Below are 25,036 nucleotides of genomic sequence, written 5' to 3'. Positions count from 1 at the left end.
GAAGGACAGGAAGAGCTTGCAGAGTGGTGTTTGCACTCTCTCGCTCCAAGACCAGGATCCACACCGATCTCTAGCCTCAGCACAGGTCCAAGACCCAGAACTTCTCCTCAGGGTTCTCAACCGACCCCTCCTGCCTTTCGCATGCCTCTCTGGGAACATTCTATCCAACTGACTTATCTGTCAATCATTGAATGAACTTCAAGCTCCCAGAGATTCAATATAACACTATGTGACCCTGAGCAAGTCACTTAACCCCCATTGCTGATGCTTTACTACTCTGCTGCCTTGGAACCAATACACAGGATTTAGACGAAAGGTAAAGGCTTTTCCTGGTTATATTACTTCAGCCTCCAGGAAAACTTGATCCTTTGGGAAAATTATAATAAATTTCAGATCTTCTAGGAGCTATCAAATTTTTAATTGGCCCATCCTCTCTTTTCACCTGCTGCCTCTTAGCCATTTCATTGCTGACCAGTTTCTTGTTGAGAAAGAGCAAGACAAATGCAAATCAAACCACTTTGTGTCTTATGAGCAGCTCTTGGTAAAAAGTTTGGCTGGGAAAGAATGTTAAAAAACTATAGTTGATTCTGAGCTCATCACTTATCTAGCACACACTCATTTTATACCAAGTGCTTTGTAGAATGGTAGAAAGAGGGAGGATCATGGGATTATAGAAGCATCTAATTATAGCTGAAAGGGACAGTAAAGGTGATTGAAATGGATCCTGTCATTTTATACACGAAGACAAGAAGGGTTAAGTTTATTATTCAGGGTCACATTGATAGCAAGGGTCTAAAGCAAGATTTGAATTCAAACCTTCCTGTCTCTAAGTCCAGTAAATTATCTACTATACTATCTAAAAGATACAGGATTGCTGCCCATTAAGATATTAGTTATGTTATATATTATCATGTATAATATATAATATATTGTATATTAGCTATAGTTGATGAGAAGAGAATTAATGGAGACAGAGAAGAAGTGTGAAGATGACAGAGAGAAAGGCAATATGGTAAACCTTTCTTGGGAGATTTTTCTTAGCTGTTATTTTAAAGTTAAATATTACAAAGATAATTTCAGAGAGAGCAAGTCTGGAGAGACCTGATTAAGGGTGATGGCTTGAAGTGAGCTTCAAATAAAAAAAAATCAAAGAGATTTTTCAAGGGGTGGAAAGAAGCTGGAAGAGACAGAGAACAAGGATGAAGAGGACATCTTTCTTGATGGAATTGTCTTAACCCTTTTACATTATGAAGAGAATAAATAGCATTCTTAAGAAGAGACTTAGCTTGGTATCTTTATTTTTTTCCCATTTTATCCTTTATTCCTCTTTTTTTAACTTTGTGTTTTCTCAACTTATATGTAAAAACAATCTTTAACATTTGTTTTTAACAATTTTGAGTTCTAAATTTTCTCCTTTTTCTTTCCCCCCTCCTTAAGAAGGAAAGCAATTTGATATAGATTATACATGTGTATCATGCAAAACATGTTTTCATTTTATTGTTTTGTATTTTGAGTGAACTGGATGGTAAGCCTGAATTTCCAGAAATAAAAAATTAGCTGTGTTTACAGTGATGATTAGAGATAATTTCTGGCTTCCAATTTACTCATAGTTAAAACATTGTGAATTATTTTTTTATATCGTTGTATTCTTATTGATTACATTGCTAATAAGTTATATGGTCAGTAACTTAAATATTATGTTAATCCTAGATTAGGAATATTGATATAGAGAGAGATGAAAGCTATTGCCTTTGGAAGGTCTCTCTAGTTTATTAAATAATATACGATTAACTAGGGTGGGGCCTCTGAGATAACTGATTGATGAGAAAGAAGTTGAAATTTTATCAATTAATGAGAAAAATACAAATATAGCTTTTGAATTATACTAGAACTTGGGATGATGAAAATATACATGGTAATGAGACTAACCTACAAGCCAGTATGGTTGACCCTATAACCTAGTTTCACAAGTATTACCCAGTGAAAAATCATCCTGGATTGTGGTCCTCCTGACATCCAATAGACTTCTAGGTTACAATCTCACTATCAAAGATTTCTTAAGAATAGAATATACCATTGGGGGCAGCTGGGTAGCTCAGTGGAGTGAGAGTCAGGCCTAGAGACAGGAGGTCCTAGGTTCAAACCTGGCCTCAGCCACTTCCCAGCTGTGTGACCCTGGGCAAGTCACTTGACCCCCATTGCCCACCCTTACCAATCTTCCACCTATGAGACAATACACCGAAGTACAAGGGTTTAAAAAAAAAGAATTAAAAAAAAAAAGAATAGAATATACCACTTGCCTAAACAGAACAAAATTCAGATGGCGAATTGACTAGGGCCCAGAGAGAATGACAGTACATTTCAAAACTAAGTAGAAGTGACTTGCGAATTCCCTATGCCATCATTCACCTCTGTTAGAGTGGAAGAAATAAAACGTGACTATATTTGCTTCTCATTTTAGATTACCTGTAGGTATATCAACTATCTATTTTATCTCCATCCCATCCCATTCTTGGCCCCAGATAATTGAGAGTTAGTAAAAGTGTTTCTTCCTCCCACAGTCCTTAGTACAAAAGAGAAGGAAGCAGGTCTAGCCAGCCAAAATAAAAGAAAAAGCAGTGGCTCTCTCTAATTCTTATCCTGTTTTACATTTGAAAACATCAGGTTAACAGAGAGCTCTAATCAAGGTTTCATTTTATAAGGCCTTGTAATCTCAGTATGACAATGTTCTCCATAGTCATTAATGGGAGAAAACTATCTTAGTTATTAAAATCAGAAGAGGGATAGAGATTCAGGGACTGGACATCAGGGGAGGATATTTGCATTAGAGGAGAAAACACTAGGAACTTGTAAGTATTTGGGGAGAGGAAAAATCTTTGGTCATTTCTAGCTTACTGCTTTAGAGCTTGTTCTAACAAGGTTACTTGTTCCAACTCAAAAGGAAACCGAGGCCTACAGTGGTTAAATCACTTAGCTTCAAAAGGCACATTGCTTAACAAGGATTTGAATACAGGTGGTCCTCTGATTTCAAATCCAACATTTTTTGTAGGTGAAAGATGAAAAAGAAAATGCAGGGAGATGGCAGGAAAATGCAGAAAATCTGCAGAAGCTAAGGAAACTAGGCTTGAGCATCAGGAGCATCAAAAGAGATAACAAATCTCAATTACAAAATTCATTTGGGGCCAAAAGGAAAAAAAATCTGGAAAACTGACAAGTAATGAGTTCCCTGTACTATGAATCAAGAAACATGGGTTCTCTTGCCTCTGACTCACCCCATTTATGGCCTCATGACAAATCCCTGGATCTCTCTGTTTCTCCATGTTCCCTTTTCATTAAATAGCTGCAGATAACAATATTTCAGTAAGAATTTACAGAATATTTTGAAATCTTGCCATGTTAGGCACTGAGGTAAAGAGATGTTGCCATGTTAGGCAAAGAGATAGTCTAACACTCAGAATAAAGTTAAAAATATAATGGAATTTAGAATGACTTCCCTCTCACCAAAGACAGATTTTAGAACAATCTAGACATTGTGGTACCATTTTCTTCTTGGCTTTCTTAAGTCTAGATGGTCAACAAAACAGTAAATCAAGTTCCCAAGTATAAAGTCTCACTTAAAAAAATTAATAATCTTGGAGCCAGTTGGGTGGCCCAGTGGATTGAGAACCAGGGCTAAAGATGGTAGGTCCTGGGTCCAAATCTGGCCTCAGATACTTCCTAGCTGTGTGACTCTGGGCAAGCCATTTAAGCCTCATTGCTTAAGCTTTTACCACTCTGGCTTTGGAATCAAGACCCTAGATTTGCTCACCTTACCGATTCCCTTTGTGAATAACCATAGGCTAATCACTAAACTTCCCTAGGTCTTATCTGTTAAACGAAGGGATTAAGCTCCATGGTCTCTAAGGTTCCTTCCAGTTAAGTAAAGTCTCCCAGGGATAGTTTGAATGAATGGAAAACATTTCAATCTGAACTTTCCTCAAATCCATCCACGGAATCCAGGAGGAGGGAAAATCAAAATTCCCGTAACCTTATTTTCAATGCACAGGGAAGTAAAGACCTTGTAAATCGTTTTATCTGGGATTGTTTCAGTCTTTGTCCTCCCAGGATCAGTGCCATTACACAGCAGGTACTTAAAGAATGCTGTGGATAGGCTGAGACCAGCAGCAGCTTAAGCGGCCAGTGGTTTGGGATAGTACCTCAGGTGCGCCAGACCATTTCCAGCCTCCTCGGCACTCTACCTCCAAGGCGCCCTCGCATACGCATTCACGCACATCCAGGTTCAACCTCTCATCCTCCCAGGCCTTTAAAACTCTTCACAGTTTGCACATCTGAGTAGTTGTAAGGTTTGGCAAGTTTCCGCTGATGTTTCTATCTCTCCTCTTCAGATCGTAATCTTTTTGGAGCGAAGGGGCCGGGTCTCTAGCCCCGAGGCTTCTAAAAATGAGATGTTCTGGGGGAGGGGGCTGGGGCCTGTCCCAGGTCGCTCGGCTCCCCGAGATACCGCTAGGTGGCGATGTTTGGACCCCGCGGGTGCGGCAGGTGTGGTCCACGGAAACTCCGCTGGGTGGGTGCCACCAGGACCGGGAACTAGTTCGCTAAGTGCCGGGGAAAGAAGGAAGGATCAAAGAGGAGCGAAAGAAAGTGCGGAGAGAGGGCGGGCAAGATAAGTAAGACATCTGCACTGGTGGTCCTTGTGGCTCGGGTGTTTAGCCTTGCCGAAAGAGCAATGGGGATCTAAGTCAACTCTTGTTCTCTGCCTCCATTCCGTCACCTCCAAAAGCTCCCCACTCCCCATCCACTCGAGTGGGGTACTGGGAGTGGAAGACGTTTTTGTGCTTTTCGCATACTCCCTGTCCCCTCATCCCTCCAACCTCCGGGGCTTCAGAACAGATGTATGTTCAAGACATGTTGCTATCCCTTGTGCCCACCCCGATGCAGCATCTTCCTGAGAGTTCGGGTAAGGGAAGGTGAGAGAGGAGCGGTGGGAATGGGACAGGAGGGAAGGCAGCTCTTCATGATCACAGCCCCCAGAGGGCAAGGAGCAAGCAAAGGGGCCCCGAGCAGGAAAGTTAAGTGCCAGGCGTGGGCGCACTTGGCACGCGGCTGGCGGACAGTCAAAGGGTGCGGGGGAGGTGGGAAAGGGGCGTCTCGCCCACCATAGTCCAGTTATCCCGGGGCTTCGCACTTACCGCGGAGTTTCTCTCGCTTTCCCCAAGGTGCCCATGGCCATGGCCTCGGCGCTTGGCTGCCTGGCTCACCTAGCGAGGAGGAGGCAGGGAGGCGAGGGGCGCGGTGCATAGCTGCCTCCACGCCACGCCACCGCCTCCTTCTCTCTCCTCCTCCCTGGGCAGCGCTGCACCGCCCCTCACTCCTCCCGCTGTCGAAGGAAACCAAGCTAAACAGAAGGACTCACTGACACCTTTCTCTCCCTCCTGCCCCCGCTCCTCCTCTTTCTCTCCACTCTGATTCTGAGTTTTTCTCTCTGACTCTGACTCTCTCTCTGATTCTCTCTGTCTCCGTCTCTCAGTCTTTCTCTGACTGACTCTGTTTCTCTCTGATTCTGTCTCTGTCTTTCCTCCTCTCCCCCTTTCTCTCAGCCACCAGACACACTGATGTTATCTCTCCACTATGAAATAGCTGCTTCACTCTTGATTCTCTGAAATCTTTTCAAGTTCCCTGGTATTGTGGCCTAGCCTTAGCTCTTCTCTCTCTCTCTCTCTCTCTCTCTCTCTCTCTCTCTCTCTCTCTCTCTCTCTCTCTCTCTCTCTCTCTCTCACCTTCTTGCTGCTGGGGAAAGGGGAAGATATGTTCCTCTGATACCTAACTTTTCAAAGAAAACTACTTCATATCATCAGAAACATGCCTTTCTTCCCATGACTGCAGCACCAGAGAGTCTAACACTTGTCTCTGTTTGTTCACACATAGACTGCAATCTCCTTGAAGGGTCCTGTTTTCTACTTCTCTGGAGGGCCCTTATTCTCCTATCCCACCTCTCCCAGAGCTTACCTCTGTGTTGTTATTGTTGTCCTTGATGGTCTTCACAGGTGACTCAGTCTGTGTGGGGAACTCCCAGCAAGGAAATTCCCTTCATTTATTCAGATGGGTAATTGTTTTACAACTTTTTCCCACCAGGAGTTGACTGAGTGGTCATTGAGTAAATAAATGATTTGCCCAGAGTCATATAGCTAGAATTTGCTCCAATTTGAACTTAGTTCTTTTTCTGGATTTAAAGTATGAAATACTTTTTTATTTGAACTGAAGTGCAAATTAGAATGCTTCTTCAATGAATGAACCATTAGACTTGAGTACTTAATGCCTCTTGGCCTATCAGGCATTTCTGTGGTAAAAAGGCCAAAGTTAACAAACTTAGTGGCAAACTTTCTTTAACTGAGCCTTTCTGGGCTAGATTTCTCTCCCATGATAGAAACATAAAACCTCACAAAGACTTTCAATTTGGGGAGGTCTTGTGGGCATTTGTCATAACATTTGAAAATTCAGAGTCATCTTCAAGTCATAAAAGCAGATCTTTAGCAGAATGGATGAGGCACTTATAAGCATTTCTTTCTAGTGGTCTATTGCAAGACTTGACATTACATAAATTTATTCCCAAGGAATAATAAAAATAACTAGCATGTGTATACCAGCTTTAAGGTTTACAAAAGCACTATACATATATCTATATCGATAACCTGTGAGACAGGTGCCATTCTCATTTTACAAATGAGAAAATTAAACTTGAGGGAAGTTAAATGCTTGCCCAGGGCCACACAGCTAGTAAGTGTCTGAAGCACATTTCTAAATTTAATCTTCTTGACTCCAAACCTGGCACTTTATCCATTTCATCATCTAGATCTTATCTTGTATTTATTATCTTCTCTGAAATGTTCACTCTTCCCCCTCCTCTCTCTAATTCATTCATTTCATAATCCTTCAAGAGCCAACTAACTGGGACAGGTAGGTGACTCAGTGGGTGGAAAGCATCAGTCCTGGATTTAGAAGGATTTGGTTTCAAAACTGATCCTAGACACATCCTACCTGTATGACCCTGTGCAGGTCACCTAACCCTGTTTGCCTGCCCCTTGCCCTTCTGTCTTCGAATTGTTATGAGGACAGAAAGTAAGGGTTTAAAGAAAAAAAAAGTTCCAATTCAACTACCACTTCTTCCTTAAAGCTTTCTCAATTCCCCCTCCTCCTCTTCCCCTTCCCAGCCAGATGTGAAGTTTCTTTCCTTGGATCTCATATAGAAATTTCACCTCTCCTATGCTTGCATAAGAGCATATTCTGCATTATGTAAATTGTTTAGTGGAGAGGATCTAAAATTAGCCTGGGTTTCAAGAATGTTGTTGTTGTTCAGTCATTTCAGTTGTGTCTGACTCTTTGTGACCCCATTGGGGATTTTCTTGACAAAGATACTGAAGTGATTTGCCAATTCCTTCTTCAGCTCATTTTACAGATGAAGAAACTGAAGCAAACACGGTTAAGTGGCTTGCCCAGAGTCACACAACTAGTAAGTGTCTGAGGCAATATTTGAACTCAAATCTTCCAACCTCCAGATCTGGAGCTCTATCAATTGTGCCACCTAGCTGCCCTGAATACTTGAATTAAACTCTTGGCCTCTGATGGCCCTGGACATGTGACCCTGGGCAAATAATTTGACCTCATGATGACTGCAGGAAATTCCCTAAGAATTCCCTACCTTGTTTTAAGTTGGTAGACTGCATTAGTATGGCAGTTTCCTCACTGGAAGTACCCTAAACAAAATCACAGATCAGGCCAAAAATAAAAAAAAAATGAGGTCACGAAAATTGTCTTTTACTCTCCTTCTACTCTCCTATCACCTAGCCCACTGTCTTTTCCAGAGCAGGAAGTATACTTGTTGATTTGATGTTGATTTTGAAAGTGTGAACACATGAATATCCCAGTTAGAGATGCAGATGACATCAACCTTTCTTATTCATTTGAAAATCACTCCCTTTGATGTAGGCTTCCAGCATTGCTTCTGGCCACAAGAACTTTGTTACCCACTTATTTTCTGTCCCCTTCCTTGTTACAAATCCTCAATTATATCTTTTCCCTTGATGGAAAAGATAGATGTAGAATCAAAGAATATCAGGTAGATTCAGAAGTCAATGAGATGCACTGGAGTAGGAATTTCACTTATAACATATATCATCCTTGACAGATGATCTACTAGCCCTCACTTGAAAACCTAGATTGCTGGGAAACTCACCACCTACAAGTAGCTGGGTTGCTCAGCGGATAAGGTACTGGACCCGAGTCAGGAGTTCAATTCTGGTCTCAAATACTTTGCAGTTGTGTGACTCCAGTCACTTAATCTCTATCTTCTTAAATTTCTTCATCTGTAAAATAGTGACGATCATAGTAGTACCTACCTTAAATGATTGTTGTGAAGATCAAATTATATAATATTTGTAAAGTGTTTTACAAACCTCTAAAGAGCTGTATAAGTGCTAGCTCTTATTACCTCCTGAGACTGGTCCATTTCAGGTCTGCTTGAAATGTTAAGAAGCTTTTCTTTATCTGGAAACTCAATCTGCCTCCCTATAAGTCTTTAATTTTTTCAAACTGGATATACATGTATTATCATGCAAAACATATTTCCATATTGTTCATTTTTGTAGGTGAGTAATCATGTAAAACACAAACCCCATAACATAAACTTAAATAAACACTGACTGTAAATCTTGCCCATTGTTCCTAATTTTAGTAGTCAGGGCCCAGCAGGAAAAAAGAATCTAATCCTCATCCAAATGACAGGCAGCTCTTCAAATACTTGAAGATGGCTATTACATTCTTCTCAAGTCTTCCAAGCCAGAAAAAAAGTGCCCAGTTCCTTCAGGTGATCTTTGCATAGAGCATTTTTCTAATTTTGGAAACCACATACAGGTAGGAAACTATATTAGAATATTAATTAGAATTCTAATTATTCTAAAATTCTAAGAATACATTAGAATTCTAAGAGACTTAGAATCAGACATCAGCTTTGCTTAGTTTGACTGAATTTCCTTGGATTTGGTTGCCTCCGGTCTCACTCGGGAGACCAATCTGCTGTCCAGGGTCCTCTCTTCTGGTTTTCTCAAAGATCTTTTTTTCTCTCTCTCTAGTTTCAGTCTGTTTTTGCTTCTAGTCTGGACTGAGTTCCCAGATAAAGTCTTTTTGATTTACATTTCAGATGCATATCTCTTCTGGTCCTTGTTTCTCCTCCCATCTATATTTTCTCATTCTCTATCTGTCCTCTGCTTCCAGCCTGACAATTCTCCCTTTGATTTATTATTCTTTGGATATAGAGGTATTTGGAAAGAACCAAGGAAATATTACTTATTTACTCAATACCAATTAACTATTAAACTCATTTAACTTAAGTAAGATTATATGACTTCTACCATTCTCACTTATGAAGCTCATCTGGCATGGAAGTGACCCTGGGTTTTCTCTGACTATCTCATCTCTGAAATGCTCTCCCTTCTCTCTCTCAACCACTAACCTCCCTGGCTTCCTTCAAATCTCATCTAAAATCCCACTTTACATAGGAAGCATTTCCCAACTCCTCTTAATTTTTGTGCCTTTCCCTCTGTTAATTATTTGCTTGTTCTCATATATATATATATGCACATATATATATATATATAAATACATACCTTGCTTTGATTATATTGGTTTCCATGTTGTCTTCTCCATTAGATTGTAAGCTCCTTGAGGACAGGGACTTTACTTCTTTTTGTATCCCCAGTCCTTAGCATGGTACCTGGCACATAGCAGGTGCTTAACAAGTGTTTATTGATTGAGAATCTTGCAGCTTCTACATAGCTAGAAGATCTTTCATTATAGATGAAGCTGTCAACTGTTTCCTGAGGAACAGCTTTGCTAATTATTTTTTTTATTGTGGTTCAGTTGTTTCAGTCATTTCTGACTCTTCTCAAAACCATTGGGAGTTTTCTTGGCAAAGATATTGGAGCAATTTGCCATTTCCTTCTCCAGCTTATTTTACATATGAGGAAACTGAGGCAAACAGGTTTAAGTGTCTTGTTCAGAGCCATAGTGCTAATAAGCATCTAAGGCTAGATTTGAACTCAGAAAGATGAATTTTTCTGACTTTTAGCACTCTACCCACTGAGCCACTTAGTTATCCCTTTTGATAATTATGGAGAGGTTCAATCACCACTATATTACTTCTTTTTAAACTATGCTGCTTGCCTTCCAGCTATCTCTATCTCTTTCTATACAGATTAGACCCCTGGCACCAGGCTCTGATTGGTGAGCTTTTACTTTATCTTGTGGATTCTGGGCCTCTAAACTATAGCCAACTCTTTTTCCACAATATATGTTTTCCTTCCTCTAAAAGAACATAAGCTCTTGAAAGCCTGGGACTGTTTTGATTGCTTGTATTGTATCCCCAGAGTTTAGCATGGTGCCTGAAACATTGTTATTATTCAGTCATTTTCAATCCTGTCTGACTCTTTATGACCCATTTGGGGTTTTCTCTGCAAAGATTCTGGCATGATTTGCCATTTCCTTCTCCAGCTCATTTTACAGATGGGGAAATCGAGGCAGGCAAGAGGTGAAGTAATGCCAATAGTCACCCAACTAGTAAGCATCTGAGGCTAGCTTCTAATTTAGATCTTGACTCCAAGTCTAGCATTCTTTTTACCTTGCCACCTAGTTGCCTGCCTATTGATAGCTAGACCTTTCAGGGAAGCGAGGTGTCACAATGGCTAGAGTGATGGGCCTAGAATCAGGAAGGCTCATTCTGAGTTCAAATCCACCCTCAGACATTTACTAGTTGTGTGACCCTGGGCCAGTCACTTAACCCTATTTGCCTCAGTTTCCTTATCTATCAAATGAGCTAGAGATGGGAATGGCAAACCATTACAGGATCTCTGCCAAGAAAAGCCCAAAAGGGGTCACAAAGAGTTAGTAGTGACTAGAAAAAAATCACTTTACCAGATAGCTGTATCTAAAAAAAATGTAATGCATGTATGACACACAGTGCATATATACACACATATGTGAGTGTATTTGTGTGCATGTTTATATGTATGTATGTGTGTGCATGCATATATATACACTATATGTTCAAATATATTAGATGAGGTACAATTTGCACTGAAAACTAAAGTAATGTAGAGAGCAAAACCTTTCTGCCTTCTTGTCCTTCATATAGAATCTCCAAAGGTGATTTATAACTACTTGGAACCCCTACATAGCAAACTATTTAGGACCATAGGATCATATATCTAGAGCTGGAAGGTACCTCAGAGGATTTTTTGTGAAACTCTTTCATTTTACAGTTGAGGAAACTGAGGCGCAGGTACATTAAGTGAAATGCCTGAAGGGACAGAGGTAGTAAACATCAGAGGTGTCAGATTTGAATCTAATTCTTATGACTTTAAAAATAATGCTTTTAAGGGTGCTAGGTGGCTCAATGGATAAATAGCCAGGCCTAGAGATGGGAAGTCCTGGGTTCAAATGTGATCTCAGTAATTTCTTAGCTGTATAACCCCGGATGAGTCACTCAATCCCATACCTCTCTTCTGCCTTGGACCTGGCACTTAGTATTGATTCTAAGACAGAAAGTAAGGCTTAAAAAAATAAACTAAAAAAAAGTTCCTTCTATTGTAGAGTTAGAAGGAAACCAATCTTGACCAACTCAGCAATCACAATGCTGGCTACTCAGTGCTTGAAAAGAATTCCTTTTCAGGAAGTACAAATTCAAGTGGACATAGATGGAAAAAGAGAACACCACATCTGAATCTCTAGAGTAACTCTGTCCCAAGCTATGCCTCTGAGTGTCAGTATAGGCAAGCAGAGGGCCATTTAAAATTGTGGTGGAGCTAAGGGAGAGTGAAAAAAAAGAAGATAAATGAAGGAGACTGGACTGAGGATTCATTATTCAGTCTGTAGCGTAAGCCCTGTCTCCAGAGAAAGAACTGACCTCATGGTTTTAAATGATTAATTTTTGTTTCCTAAACCACAAGAGTAAAGTTCACATTTTAGTAGTAATGCTTCCAAACTTTTTATAAGTGGAAAAGCTTCAACGCATACATTCTAAAAAAGCAAACCCAATAGTCTTAAATTTTTCCTGTAGAGCAATGGTATTTTATGACAGATAATGTCTTAAGTGTCACATAATGGGTTAAAAGTTATAAAGAATTTTGTTCAGTGGTTTCCAAATCTTTGTGACCCTATTTTGGGTTTTCTTGATAGAGATACTAGAAAGCTTTGCCATTTCTTTCTCCAGCTCATTTTACAGATTAGGAAACTGAGGCAAACAAGGTTAAATGATTTGCCCTGGGTTGCATAGCTATTAAGTATCTGAGGCCATATTTAAATTCAGGAAGATTAGTTTTCCTGACTATAGACCAGGAATTCTATCTACTGTACTATCTATTATCTTAATGGGTTTAGACCAGTGATGGGCAAACTTTTTAAAGAGGGGGCCAAAGGAAAGGAAATGCTCATCTGTCAGTCTGTTTCTAAGGCAACTCTTTTGAAGTTTCATTGTATTGTATTCTACTCATTGTATTCGTCAGATTAGGAATAATGTTGCAGCCTGATAGAACATTTCAGGGGGCCCATCTGGCCTGCTGGGCTATTGTTTGCCCATCACTGGTTTAGACTATAAAAAAATCATTTGGGGGGGGCAGCTGGGTGGCTCAGTGGATTGAGAGCAAGGCCTAGAGACAGGAGATTCTAGGTTCATATCTGGCCTCAGATATTTTCTAGCTGTGTGACCCTGGGCAAGTCACTTAACCCCTATTGCCTAGCCCTTCCCATTCTTCTGCCTTGGAACTAAAACACCATATTGATTGTAAGATGGAAGGGAAGGGTTTTTAAAAAATTATTTGATTTCAGTATAACAAACTCTGTCCTAAAACCTCCCCTCTGACAAGGTGTCTTTTAGTTAACTAGCATTTAAGTGCCAACTATATGTGAGGAACTGTGTTTAGGACTGAGGTTATAAAGACTGAGGGGAAAAAAATTTCTTGTCCTCAAGGAGCTCACAATCTAATTCAGGAGCCAAAATGTAAACATACTACATGCAGGATAAATTGGGAGTCATCCCAGAGGGAAAACACTAAGATTAAGTGTTTTCCTTAATCTGGGAAAGACTCTTTAGCTGAGCCTTGAAGGAAGCCAATAAAATCAGGCAGTGAAATGAGTAGGGAGAGTATTCCAGGAAGGAGAGATGGCCTGTGAGAAGAGTCAGGAGATGGATTATCTTGTGCAAGGAACAGATAGGAGGCCAGCGTCATCGGATCTGAGTATACAGAGAGGAGTAAGATGTAAAAAGTCAGGAAACTTAGAAAGGGGCCATTATATGAAGGACAATGACAAACAGAGGATTTTATATTTGATCCTGTAGGGAAGAGGAAGGCACTGGAATTTGTTAAATGAGGGTTGTGGCACTATGTGACATCTTCAGAGATCAGTTTGACAGCTGAATGGAGGATGATTTGGAGTGGAGAGACTTAAGGCAAAGAAAACAACCAGCAGGCTATTATAATAGCCTTATATAGTACAATATATTGTGTTGTAGTAATATAACATAATATTATACTATAGTAGATAGCATATGTTATATCTTATATAACACAATATGTAATTATACATACTATATAATAATATAGTATATTAATATTATAATATTCTAGATGTGAGGAGATGAGGGTCTAGACTTAGAATGGTGACAGCATCAAAGGAGTAAAGGGGGCATATAAGAGACTAAAAATAGAACTGATGGGAATTTGACATGATTTAGATATGGAGATGAAAGAGAGTGAGAAATTGAGGATGTGCATGTGGGTAACTGAGGACAATTGTACCCTTGACAGTAGTAGTGAAGTTAGTAAAATAGAAGGGTTTGTGGGAGAAAGATAACGAGTTCAGTATGGGTCATATTTAGTTCAAGATTTTTATGGAACATATAGGTTGAGATGTTCACTAAGTACCTAGAGATGAGATTCTGGAGCATAGAAGAGAGGTTAAGGCTGGACAAGTAGTTCTGAGACTCATCAGCATAGAGATGATGATGGAATTTAGGGGGACTAATGATATCATTAAATAAAATAATACAGAAGGGGAAGAGGGGCCAGGACAGAGGGCTGAGAGACACTCATGGTGATCAGGTTATTGTTGTTTGTCTGTTTTCAAAGAGAACCAATGACATCACGAGGTGATTTCTTGACTTGCTGGTGAATTGAATGTAGGAGAGGCAGAGTTGCATAGTCATCAGCCTCATTTTCTATTCAGCCTCATCAAAGTCCAGTGGCGAAATAGAGTCAGATGACTAGTGATGGTCTGAGATGAGTGGATGACTTTGGTGTCTTCAGTGTTTGACCAAACTCAATGTTGAGCAAGTATGAACTGAATGAAGATCTAGCAAAGGCAGTGAAGAGTGGTCAGAGACACAGGAGGAAAACGGAAACTGAAGAAAAGCATGAATCTCTAAATGGCAAGGTCTCTGTTCTGGTTCGGTTATTTCAATTGTGTCTGACTCTTTATGACCTTATTTGGAGTTCTTTTCACAAAGATACTGCAGTATGTACACTGTTTGTCATTTCCTTCATCTCATTTTATAGATGAGGAAATTGAGGCAAACTGAGGTAAGTGCTTGCCAAGAGTCACACAGCTGGTGAATGTCGGAGGCCAGACTCGAACTCAGCAAGATGAGTCTTTTGACTCCAGGCCCATAACTCAGTCCACTGAGCCACCTAGTTGCCTTGAAGGTCCTCAATTTGCAGATGTGTGCTGATGCCATCAAACCATGAAATACTCCAGAGCTTCTTAAGAAAGATTCTAAAATTTCAGCCTAACTATCCACACAGGAAAGCCCAAGTTGTTAAAGAGTACTGGTTGTCCAGACTATTAAGTATAGCTAGATGGACAGCTCATAGACCTGATCTATTATTATGCATATCATAGAAAGACACTACAAAAGGAAAATGGTTTAGAACTGAATGGGAAGAGGAAGGTAAGCTGGTTTGTTTTAGGAAATTGCATTTTTTTGGTTTGTTTTTAAAAAAATCCTCACCTTCCATCTTGGAATCAATACTGTGCATTGTTTCCAAGGCAGAAGAAAGGAAAGGGTAAGGCAATGGGGGTTAAGTGACTTGCCCAGGGGTACATGTCTAAGGCCATATTTGAACCCAGGACCTCCTGTCTCTAGGCCTGGTTTTCAATTCCTAAGCCTCCTAGTTGCCCCCTGCACAGTATTTTTTAAAACTCTAATCTTCTTCCAGAAACCAAGACCCATTTTCTAATAACAATATTCTTCTCTTGAGACATCATGGTATAGTAAATAGAAAGCCAGTCAGAGACATGAAGTACTGCATTCAAGACCTACCTCAGATACAACTGGCCTTGTGACTTTGGCCAAATTACATTTACTTCTGACCTACTTACTGTTTAGCATTGGTGGAGGTCGTTTCCTGATCAGTACTTCCCTATTCCAATGAAACACCAGGCCAGAATAAAAAGAAAAAAAAATTCATTCAGGCATGCTCTATTATTGTAAAACAGGGAAGGCCTTTTCTGAAGAATTATAATCGAGGATCATCCAAAGGGCAATAGCATGTAACGACAGGCCAAAACATGTCTAGTAAGGAATTGTATATAAAGGATTTCATCACTAAGATGCCTTACCAGAAAAAAAAAAGGTTGGGAGTGGGGTGGAGAAGGGGAGGATTTGGTCACATGGTGAACATGAGGAATAACCATTTGGCAACCTTGGGTGCCGGTGATATACTTGAAATGTCAGCAGTTCTAAAGAGGGGCCCCATTACATTGAAGGGTCCGACAGTGCCCTCAATCTTCCAGTGGAAGCTTTGTGGAATGACAGGGAAAAGAGTAGCACAGAATGGACAGACATGGATATGTTGGCTCCTTGGATGGCATTGGCAACATATAAATGGGATTAAAGACCCATCAAAGAAATATCTAAAACTTTGCAACCATCCAATCTGAATATGACGGTCTATTTCTGTCTCTCTTTGAAATCTCTTGACCAGAGCTTTCCTCTCCTAAAAGGCCATTCCTCCATCTATGAAAATTAGCTCTTTAGGAAAATCATCTCGATGCGTTTCAACACTGGAGACATACTTGGTACTCCATAGTCAGTCAGAGAAAAAAGCCCAGGGCAGGGAACAGCTAGGTGGCTCAATGGACTGAGAGCCCCGCCTGGAGATGGGAGGTCTACATTTGACCTTAGACACTTTCTAGTTGTCTGAGCCTCAGCAAGTCGCTTAATCCCCAGTGCCGGGCCCTGAACACTCTTCTACCTTGGAACCAATATACAGTATTGATTCTAGAATAGGAGGTAAGAGTATAAAAAAAATTTTTTTAAGCCTAAGGTCACCATTCAGCCAATGACTGAGCACTGATTTTATATACATATATTATATTATATTATAATATATAATTATATATATTATTATATATTTATATATATTTTAATGTGGTTTGTATGATATAAGATTCAGGTGAATCAGCTTGATTCGGATGGAACATACTTCCCTGTATTCTTAGTAACTTGCTCTAAATTATGCGACATACATAAAGCAAGATTTCAGGCATGCTATAGAGCTTACTGCTTTGTCCATCCATGCAATGCCACCCAATTTGATTTAACCAGCATTCATGAGGCGCCAAAGTGCTAGAGATAATTTCATTCTGCTTTTTTTTTTTCAACCTACTTCTACCAAGTCAGGTTAAAGACTATTTTGTAAATTATAGTCTTAGAGATGTTTGCCTGGGGCATCATGGCCTTCTGTGGTTGCTCATAATAGGTGATACAATGGGTAAGAGTTCTGGACTTGGAGTCAAAGAGAATAGAATTCAAATCCATCTCAGTTACTTTCTGTGTGACCCTGATCAAGTCACTAACCTCTCTAAGCCTCTGTTTCCTCATCTTTAAATTGGAGGACAATAATAGGACCTATCTCCCAGGGTTGCTGTGAGGATGAAATGAGGAAAGAGTACTTTGCAAACCTTTTATTATTTTTTTCAAACCCCTACTTTCCATCTTAGTAACAGCTCTAAAATAGAAGGGCAAGGACTAAGCAAACAGGGTAAAGTGACTTGCCCTGGTTCACACTGTTAGGTATTATCTGAAGCCAGATTTAAACCCAAATCCTCCCAATTCCAAGCCCGGAGCACTCTCTGCTATGCTACCTAGTGGCCATTATTTTGCCAACCTTAAAGTGAAATATAAAATGTTGTCATTGTTTGTCATCATTCAGTAAGAAGGCTTCAGAGGCAGGTCTTCCTAACTCTGAAACCAGTTCTTTGTCTTTGATACTTAGCTGCCCCACAAAGCATTGTGCTGGGCCCCAAAGGGTATGCAAAGCTCCAGTAGTCTCAAGGGATGTGCCAAATCTTCTTGCTTTAGTCATGTTGTTATCAAATGAACACCTCTGTTCAACTTTTCCCTTTGGAGACTTATAAAATGCTTGACACTTCCAAAAATATTGAGTAATCTAGCACTCCACACTCCTTCGTGAAGCCACTTTCATGAGGAGGATACCGATACCTGGAAGGAACACTAATTTAAAAGTTAAAATGATTTCAATCCATCAATAAGTTCTTTTCAGTCTCTACAAAGTGTTTGAGAAATGTGTGACCATTAGCAATACTCAATTATTTAAAATCTTGGTAGGCTACAAAGATCAAAGCCTGAACAAATGCTTTGGTCGACAGGTGAGTAAGCATTTATTAAGTGCTTGCTATGTTTTAAGGCACTGTGATAAGCACTGGGGATACAAAAAGTAAAGGCAAAAGACAGTCTCTGCCCTGGAGCCTTTTAGAGAAATATTTCTAGTAGGGAAGAGATTCAAGAGAGTGTCTGAAGGCAGCTGGGTGGTTTAGTGGATTGAGAGTCAGGCCTGGAGAGAAGGAGGTCCTAAGTTCGAATCTGGCCTCAGATACTTCTTAGCTGTGTGACCCCATGTGTAGTGTATGTGTGTATGTATGCCTTCCTCTCATCAATGGATCCACGATCTGTCCAGCACATCCTTGTCTAGGTTCGTACAAACTTGGAAGCTAATGGTGTAAATAGATGAGCACAATAAATACGGAATAATTCCGAAAGTTGGAGATGGAGACCATTGCCTTAGAAGATCATTTTTTAGGTCATCCTTGGTAGAAAGCATGAAGAATCATATAGAATATCTCAACCCATTACTTTATAGCTTTCAAGGCAACCTACTTGTGGGAGCTGATATAGGTAGTTCTTTTTTGTTTGTTTTTAAACCCTTGCTTTCAGTTTTAGAATCAATACCAAGATTTGGTTCCAAGGCATAAGGTCTAGGCAAATAGGATTAAGTGACTTGCTTGGACAGTCAGGAAGTATCTGAGGCCAGATTTGAACCCAGGCCCTTCTTTCTTTAGGCTTGGCTCTCAATCCACTGAACCACCTCACCTAGCTGCTGTGCTCCTGGATACAAATTTTATGGTACCTTCCACACCCCTTTATCATTTAACTGAGAATTAGCCAATGAGCCCCGTTTTCCAAGATTACACAAAATGCATCAGTGGACTCAGGTGAGGCTGTTCTTTTTGAGGAAGAGTCAGAGGAACCTGCTTCCAAGAAAATTATGATGACATATAATGGAAGTACTTTTGAGAGATTTTGTAGCATGGGTAGATAATCTATAAGTGTTCTGGTTTGGTTCACAAATGCTGCTAATTGTATAATGAATGGCAGTTTTTTTTATTGGCTGCAGTTTTGGAACTAAAATTGGGGGAACCTTCAAAAGGACTTAGTTAACCTCAACCTGTTTGGACCTGTCTTTCTGGGTTTCACTCCTTTAGAGATAGTATCTGTCTACAGACAATGTTGTAAGGGGAGAGACTTTTCCCTCTGAGACAGGACTTGTGGTTCCATGAACTTGGTTCCTTGACTGCGATAGCTTCAATTTTTTCATTTTAGTGAAGAGTGTGGACGCTCCCACCTTGTGAATTTCAAAAGGTCAGGAGAGAACCTCTGGGATCCTGGGAATTCAGGAGTTAGGAGAATAGTACAGAAATAGAGTTCATGCTAGGCTTTGCAGCTAGTCCAGAATCAATTCCTCAAGGACCAACTAGTGACCTTCAGTACTCAGTTCAGCAATAGCTGAGATCATCCAGCAATGATGCCACATTTGCATGTGAACTCAGTCGTATCCATATAAAGTAGGAACAGTGGTAAATCCAAGCCTACTTTCTCTGGACATCAGGGTGATACAGGTGATATAGTCCAAGGGACTGGGGAAGGTATTTTTGTTCTTGCTTTATTTTTGAAATAAATATCCCTCTGGAAAAGCTAATTGATGTTAATTGGTTAAATGGAACTGAAGTGATAGTCACTCACTCACTGGTAGGAAACAGTGAGGCTAATATCTTCCCTTCTAAGGCTACCTTTTATCTACTCTGTATGTATATTGTATTTTCTATATATTTTTTATTTTTGTTTCTCTCTTTAGAATGTATGCTCCTTGAAGGCAGCAACTGGTTTTTGTCCTCCCCCCTCTTTTTTCTTTTCCTTTTTTGTGTATCTCTAGGATTTAGAATATAGTAAGCATCTAATAAATATTTATTATTGGCTTGATTGATTGTGAATCAGGAATAATAATATATGTATAATGTCATATTATCTGCCTTCTTGGGGAAGGGTGGGGGCTAGAAGGGAGGAAGAGAACATGGATTGCAAAACATCAGAAAACGATTGTAAAAATTTGTATTGACATATTAAAAAACAAAACAAAACAATTGCTGCATCAATTGTGCTATGTAAACAAATGGTACCTTGAGCCACCTGATGCCAGCAAAGCCCCAAGGAAAAGCTGGCTGATCCCTTCTGGACATGTCCAAACCTCCTCAGCAGTGGCCATAGTAATCAGGGCATCAGAAAAGAAAGTATGAGTTGGATTGCCATCTGGAGACCTTTAGAATTAAGCATGATGGGAGAGTAGTTTCCAAGTATGAAATTCCTAAAGCCATTTCAGGATTGTTCCTAGAGTATTACCACCCTTCTTTGCTTCCTCCTCCATTTCCTTTCCTGTTCACTGACATCAGCCTATCTGGGGGTGGGGTGGGATGGTGGGTACAGAAAAAGAGAGGGTTCCTGGATTCTTATTACTCAGCTTTGTTTACTGATAGCATACAAAGACTTCTAGCTTCTTGACTGTCATCTGATATCACTGTCATTATAAAAAGTGTGAGGGGGTAGTGGAAAGTTTCTAAGGATATAAAAGAGGAATAAGGGAGCAAAGCTTTTTCCCAGAATCCTCTGGTAAGGATAAAACCCTCAAAGTATCATACATTTAGAGCAGGAAGAGAACTTTTCTAGCCTCAGTCTCTCATTTTATGGAAGAGGCAACTGGGGCAGAGTAGTTAAATTACTAGCCCCCAAACAGGTAGCTGATAAATGCATGTAAAATTCAAATCTTGACACCCGATCCATTATGCCAGCTGCCTCTCCTTTGGGCTGTGGCAGCAGAAGTGGGCAGAGGTGATTTTAGGGAGCCTTCTCCTTGAAGATGCGCTGGGTATTTTCCTCAAATGATGGTTTTGGATTATGAATGGTTAGAATTATTCTCAATTCTCCCCAAACCATTTTTATGGCAGATCAGCTAATGGGTTTTGCTAATGCCTGTTACAGCTTTTGAGAGTGGAAAGATTTCTATCTCTGAGATTTGCCAGGTAAACATAACAGATGGCTATGTAAATGCAGTTCTTAGACTAAATGCTCTGTTTACCCTGCCTGGCCCAGAAGAGGGAGAACGGTTAAACTATTTGGCTGTGTTAATATAGCTGAAAAATACTGGAGCTGATGGATGTAACAAAGGATTGAAGTAAATACTTTAAGTGCCTTAAGAATCATAACTCACAATTTCTCAGATGCTTTTTCTCTCGAAACTTCTTAACCATTTAGAAATTGAAATGTAGACACAACTTCTAGGGCAAGGAGGGTTCCTAACCTGTGGTCCATGTACTCAGATTTTAAGGATTCTAAGAATATTGATGGGAAAAAAATACATCTGTATTTAAATTTTAATTTTCTTTGTAATCCTATGTGCTTTATTTTATATATTTTAAAGTGTGGTTCTAAGAAGTACATAAGCTTCATTAGACTGCCTAAATGGTTCACAGCACACACACACACACACACACACACACACACACACACACACACACAAGTTGAGAACTCCTTTTCTAGGATTTGCCAGGTTTTCCTTCAAAGTTTGGCTCAAGTATCACATCCTATATGAAGCCTTTTCCTAGCTGCTAGTGCCTCCCTCCAAAATTACTTTGTACTTTCTTTATATATACTTAATAGAGGTACATATTGTCTTTCCCACTAAAATGTAAGCTCTTTGAGGGGAGGGATTTTTACCTCTGTCTTTGTATCCTTTGTGCCTATATTGATACATAATATATATTCTATAAATACTTGTAGTTTGATGATAGATTATTACTGTAGTAAAGTTTGTGAAGGTGACCATGGGTTCTCAGGTCTTTGCCATTGGGATATAAGCTCTGCTAGAGTCTTTGTGAACTGAATATTGGTCCAGCCACGGACTATGTCTGTCATCCAGTGATTAACGTGGTAAGTTCCTAGAACATGGTTGGTTGGTCATTAATTTTTTTGGCAATAGTAGTTCATGAAGATCATGTCCTAAGGCAGAGAGACTATGATCTGTGTGGGAAAAGGGAATATATGGATGAAATCATAGGTTCTTAAAGTATAGGAGAATACATTTATACCATGATGCCTTGCACAATAATTTTGATAACACAGGGCCCAAGTTCTATGTATAAGTGTTTGTGTCAGAGCATTCTGAATAATGCTTAGACAAAAGACTCGGGTCCCTAAAGCTTCTCCAATACTGTTTACGGTTTTCTGTGTCTTGGTTCTCTTTAAAAATAATAAATAGCAATAAAAAGTGATTTGAGGTCAATTCAGTACACATTTAGTAAGTACCTACTATGTGCATGGCATTACTCTGGATATTAGGATAAAGACAAAGACCTTAAGGGGAAAATGGCTCTCACATAGATAATACAAAATATATGCATCGTAATTTAGGTGAAGACATTAACAAATAGAGAAATTCAGGAAAGATTGGGATTACCAAGCCTCTAAATGACCAATGTCAAGCCACATATTTCTTAGCCGTGTGATCTGACTAAGTCACTTACTCCTAACTGCCTAGCCCTTATGACTCTTCTACTTCAGAACCTAAACTTAGTATCAATTCTAAGATGGAAGGTAAAGGCTATAAAAAATGCATCAAGAGAGGGGAGAGAGATCTGAAGAAGAGAGACTCAAGCAATGCAACTTTGAAACAAACACATCGAAGGCATTATAGGCTTAAAAATACACAAGCTGAATGTAATAGAGATTTTTTATTTCACATAAAATCTTCATTTAATGTTTTTTTTTGTATGTGGAAATGTTTATGTTGCTGTAAAAGATCCATAAAGATTTTTATATTTTTTAAAAAGAGGTAGCAAATTAAAAATTCGAGACTATTTGGACTTTCCATTCTAGTCTCAGATATACTGTATAAGAAAGAGGAAATTCTATTGAAAAAAACAAAGATGAGAAAAGCAGGTAGACTAGACAGTGGAGGTCTGTGCAGGAGGTAACATGATTTTGAGGTTGTTGAGGGGTTGATTCTCAAGCATCTTTTTGGTGGAAGATATTAAAGGCATAGATATAATGAACAAATTTATATCTTATTGCTACCAAAACAAATCAAATGTGAAAACACTAATAACAACTTACCTGTATTTCCCATTTTCAGATCTATAGTAATATTTTTATCAGCACAATCTATACCTACAACAAGGACATCCTTAATTAATGGAATGAAAAAGGCACTTTTCTTACCTTTTTTCGCATTTTAATGAAGGTATGAAAAGGTAAGTTTTTGCAATGTTATTATATAGCAGACCACAAATGTGCAATATTATAATTGACTGAAACACAAAGAATAAGAGAGTCCACTATGTTTGTTATTTTTGATTATAAAAAATTTAACTTAGAACAAAATACTTCTCTGATGAAGTTTCTCCTCACACAAATCACAATCATAAAATTATTTGAAAGTTGTGAAAACAGAGATAATTCTGTTCTGTGAACCCTTGATAAATACTATCAAGATAGCAACAAGGTTTTAAACAGAGATAGATGTATGATTTCCAAGGTCTTTGCCATGGTGACAGGAAATCTAGACCAGTGCCTAGCACACAGTACTAGGAATCTCTTACCGTGTGCTGGGCACTGGTCTAAGAGCTTTACAAACATTCTCTTGATTGATTCTCATAACAACCCTGGAATATAGGTGCTATTATTATTCCTATTTTACAGTTGAAGAAATTGAGACAAAGGTTAAGTGACTTGACCAGGGTCACCACAATTTGTAAGTAATTGCTTAAGGCCATATTTGAAATCAGAAATTCCAGACTCTAGGTGCATCACTTTATCTACTGAATGACTTCACTGCTTGATGGTGAGGTTCTCCAGCTGTACCCGTTTGTGAAATGATATTGTGTTTCTAGCAGCAAGATGTTAAGGGATTTCCACTTCAAGATGTCTGATTAAGCAGTTGGAGTCATGAATCCGAATGTTAAGGAGAAAGGTTAGGTCTGAGTGAGTAGATCTGAGAGTTATCGGCATTGAAATGATCATTTAATTCATGGGAGCAGATGAGATAACCAAGCAAAATACTATAGATAGAGAAGAGCTGTGAATAGCTTCAACTTTTCAATTTCAATTTATAAAACTGAGACAAGGATCTCAGTTGGGATCTTTCTTTTTTAACCAGTGAGAATTTATGCATCAGAAGTGATAAAAAAGGATGTTATCAGAGAAATATATTACTTTGAAACAAAGATGGGCTGATTCTGTAGTAAGAGAGGTCACCCTTGTACTCTATTGGTATCCTTGCAATATCAAGTGAACTATAATAAAGTTCGAAGTATCTTCAATGTACTAGATGGTTTTATGAGGCAATAGAGATAAGTCATATAGGTTGAGCAGGCATGAATGGGTTCCTATCTGTATTGTTGGAGACTATATTCATTATAATTAAATTATAGATCATTTGGAATACAGAGGTACTTTCTCTGTTTTGACTTCTTTGGGATACATATGCAATAATGATAATTTTTTCAGAGACTTTTTTTTAACATCTTAATTACTATTTTCACATAATTTCAAGTTGTTTTCCATAATACTTGGACCACTATCAACAGTGTATTAGTGTGTTTGTCTTCTCACAATTGCTATTGATCATTTCTATCTTTAGTCATCTTTCACAGTTTCATAGATATTCTATGATCAAAATTTAGGATTTAAAAAATTTGTGTTTCCCTTATTATTAGTGATGTGACTGTTGAAATGATTCAAAATCTTTGACTACTTATCTATTAGGGATTGACTCTTGGTTTTCAAATGAAAAGACAAAATCAATAACTAGATCCATTTATAAAGTCTCCAACTTGAAAGGACAGCCTCTGTAGAGCTCAGGAGTCCCTGGAATTAATTATTTATTAATTTAATAATTTATTAATCTAATGTCTTCTACAGCATGATGAGGCACCAGGGTAGGACTTTGATGGTGGCTACCTTCAACTCCAACATGATAATAGCAGTATACTCTCAGATCTTGAGGCCACAAGAATTAATTTCAACAATTGTCAACAGGTGACTTCTCAGAGTTCAAATTATGTAGTTAGGTCATTTTAGGTGTAGAAGAAGTATAAAAATTTACCTATTTACAGCTTAGGAGCTGTCTTCCCTCTATCCAGGGATCTAAGTCTTGGGTATTTCTAGTCTGTATCCTTCCTCTGATCTGTATGAGAAATTATTATTCTCTGTCTAATATACTCTGATTGTCCCCCAGCCCAAGCCAAGTCTTCCTTTAAGTAGACTTGGTAATTGAGAAAACAGATATCACTTGCTTATTGGTTCCTCAGATCACTTTCTCTTTTCTTTTACTTGGAAACAAGTTGAATGGTTATTCCAGATAAT

The 25,036-nt window shown here is 39.1% G+C and overlaps 1 protein-coding gene across 1 annotated transcript in view; it reads right to left on the bottom strand.

Annotated features, from left to right (window-relative positions):
* RASGRP1 (RAS guanyl releasing protein 1) overlaps nt 1-5,273 on the bottom strand; it is a 121,198-nt gene extending 115,925 nt beyond the window's left edge. Inside the window, exon 1 of the mRNA XM_044665137.1 lies at nt 5,190-5,273. Coding sequence (XP_044521072.1) covers nt 5,190-5,230 — 41 coding nt within the window. The 5' untranslated portion in view covers nt 5,231-5,273. The remainder of the gene's footprint in view (nt 1-5,189) is intronic.
* Between the last annotated feature and the right edge of the window lie 19,763 nt (nt 5,274-25,036).

This window comes from Gracilinanus agilis, chromosome 2, assembly GCF_016433145.1.
Source record: "Gracilinanus agilis isolate LMUSP501 chromosome 2, AgileGrace, whole genome shotgun sequence".
In the NCBI taxonomy this organism is placed as follows: domain Eukaryota; kingdom Metazoa; phylum Chordata; class Mammalia; order Didelphimorphia; family Didelphidae; genus Gracilinanus; species Gracilinanus agilis.
The sequence above is the reverse complement of the archived record's forward strand: the minus strand, read 5'-3'. Positions and strand labels throughout refer to the sequence as shown.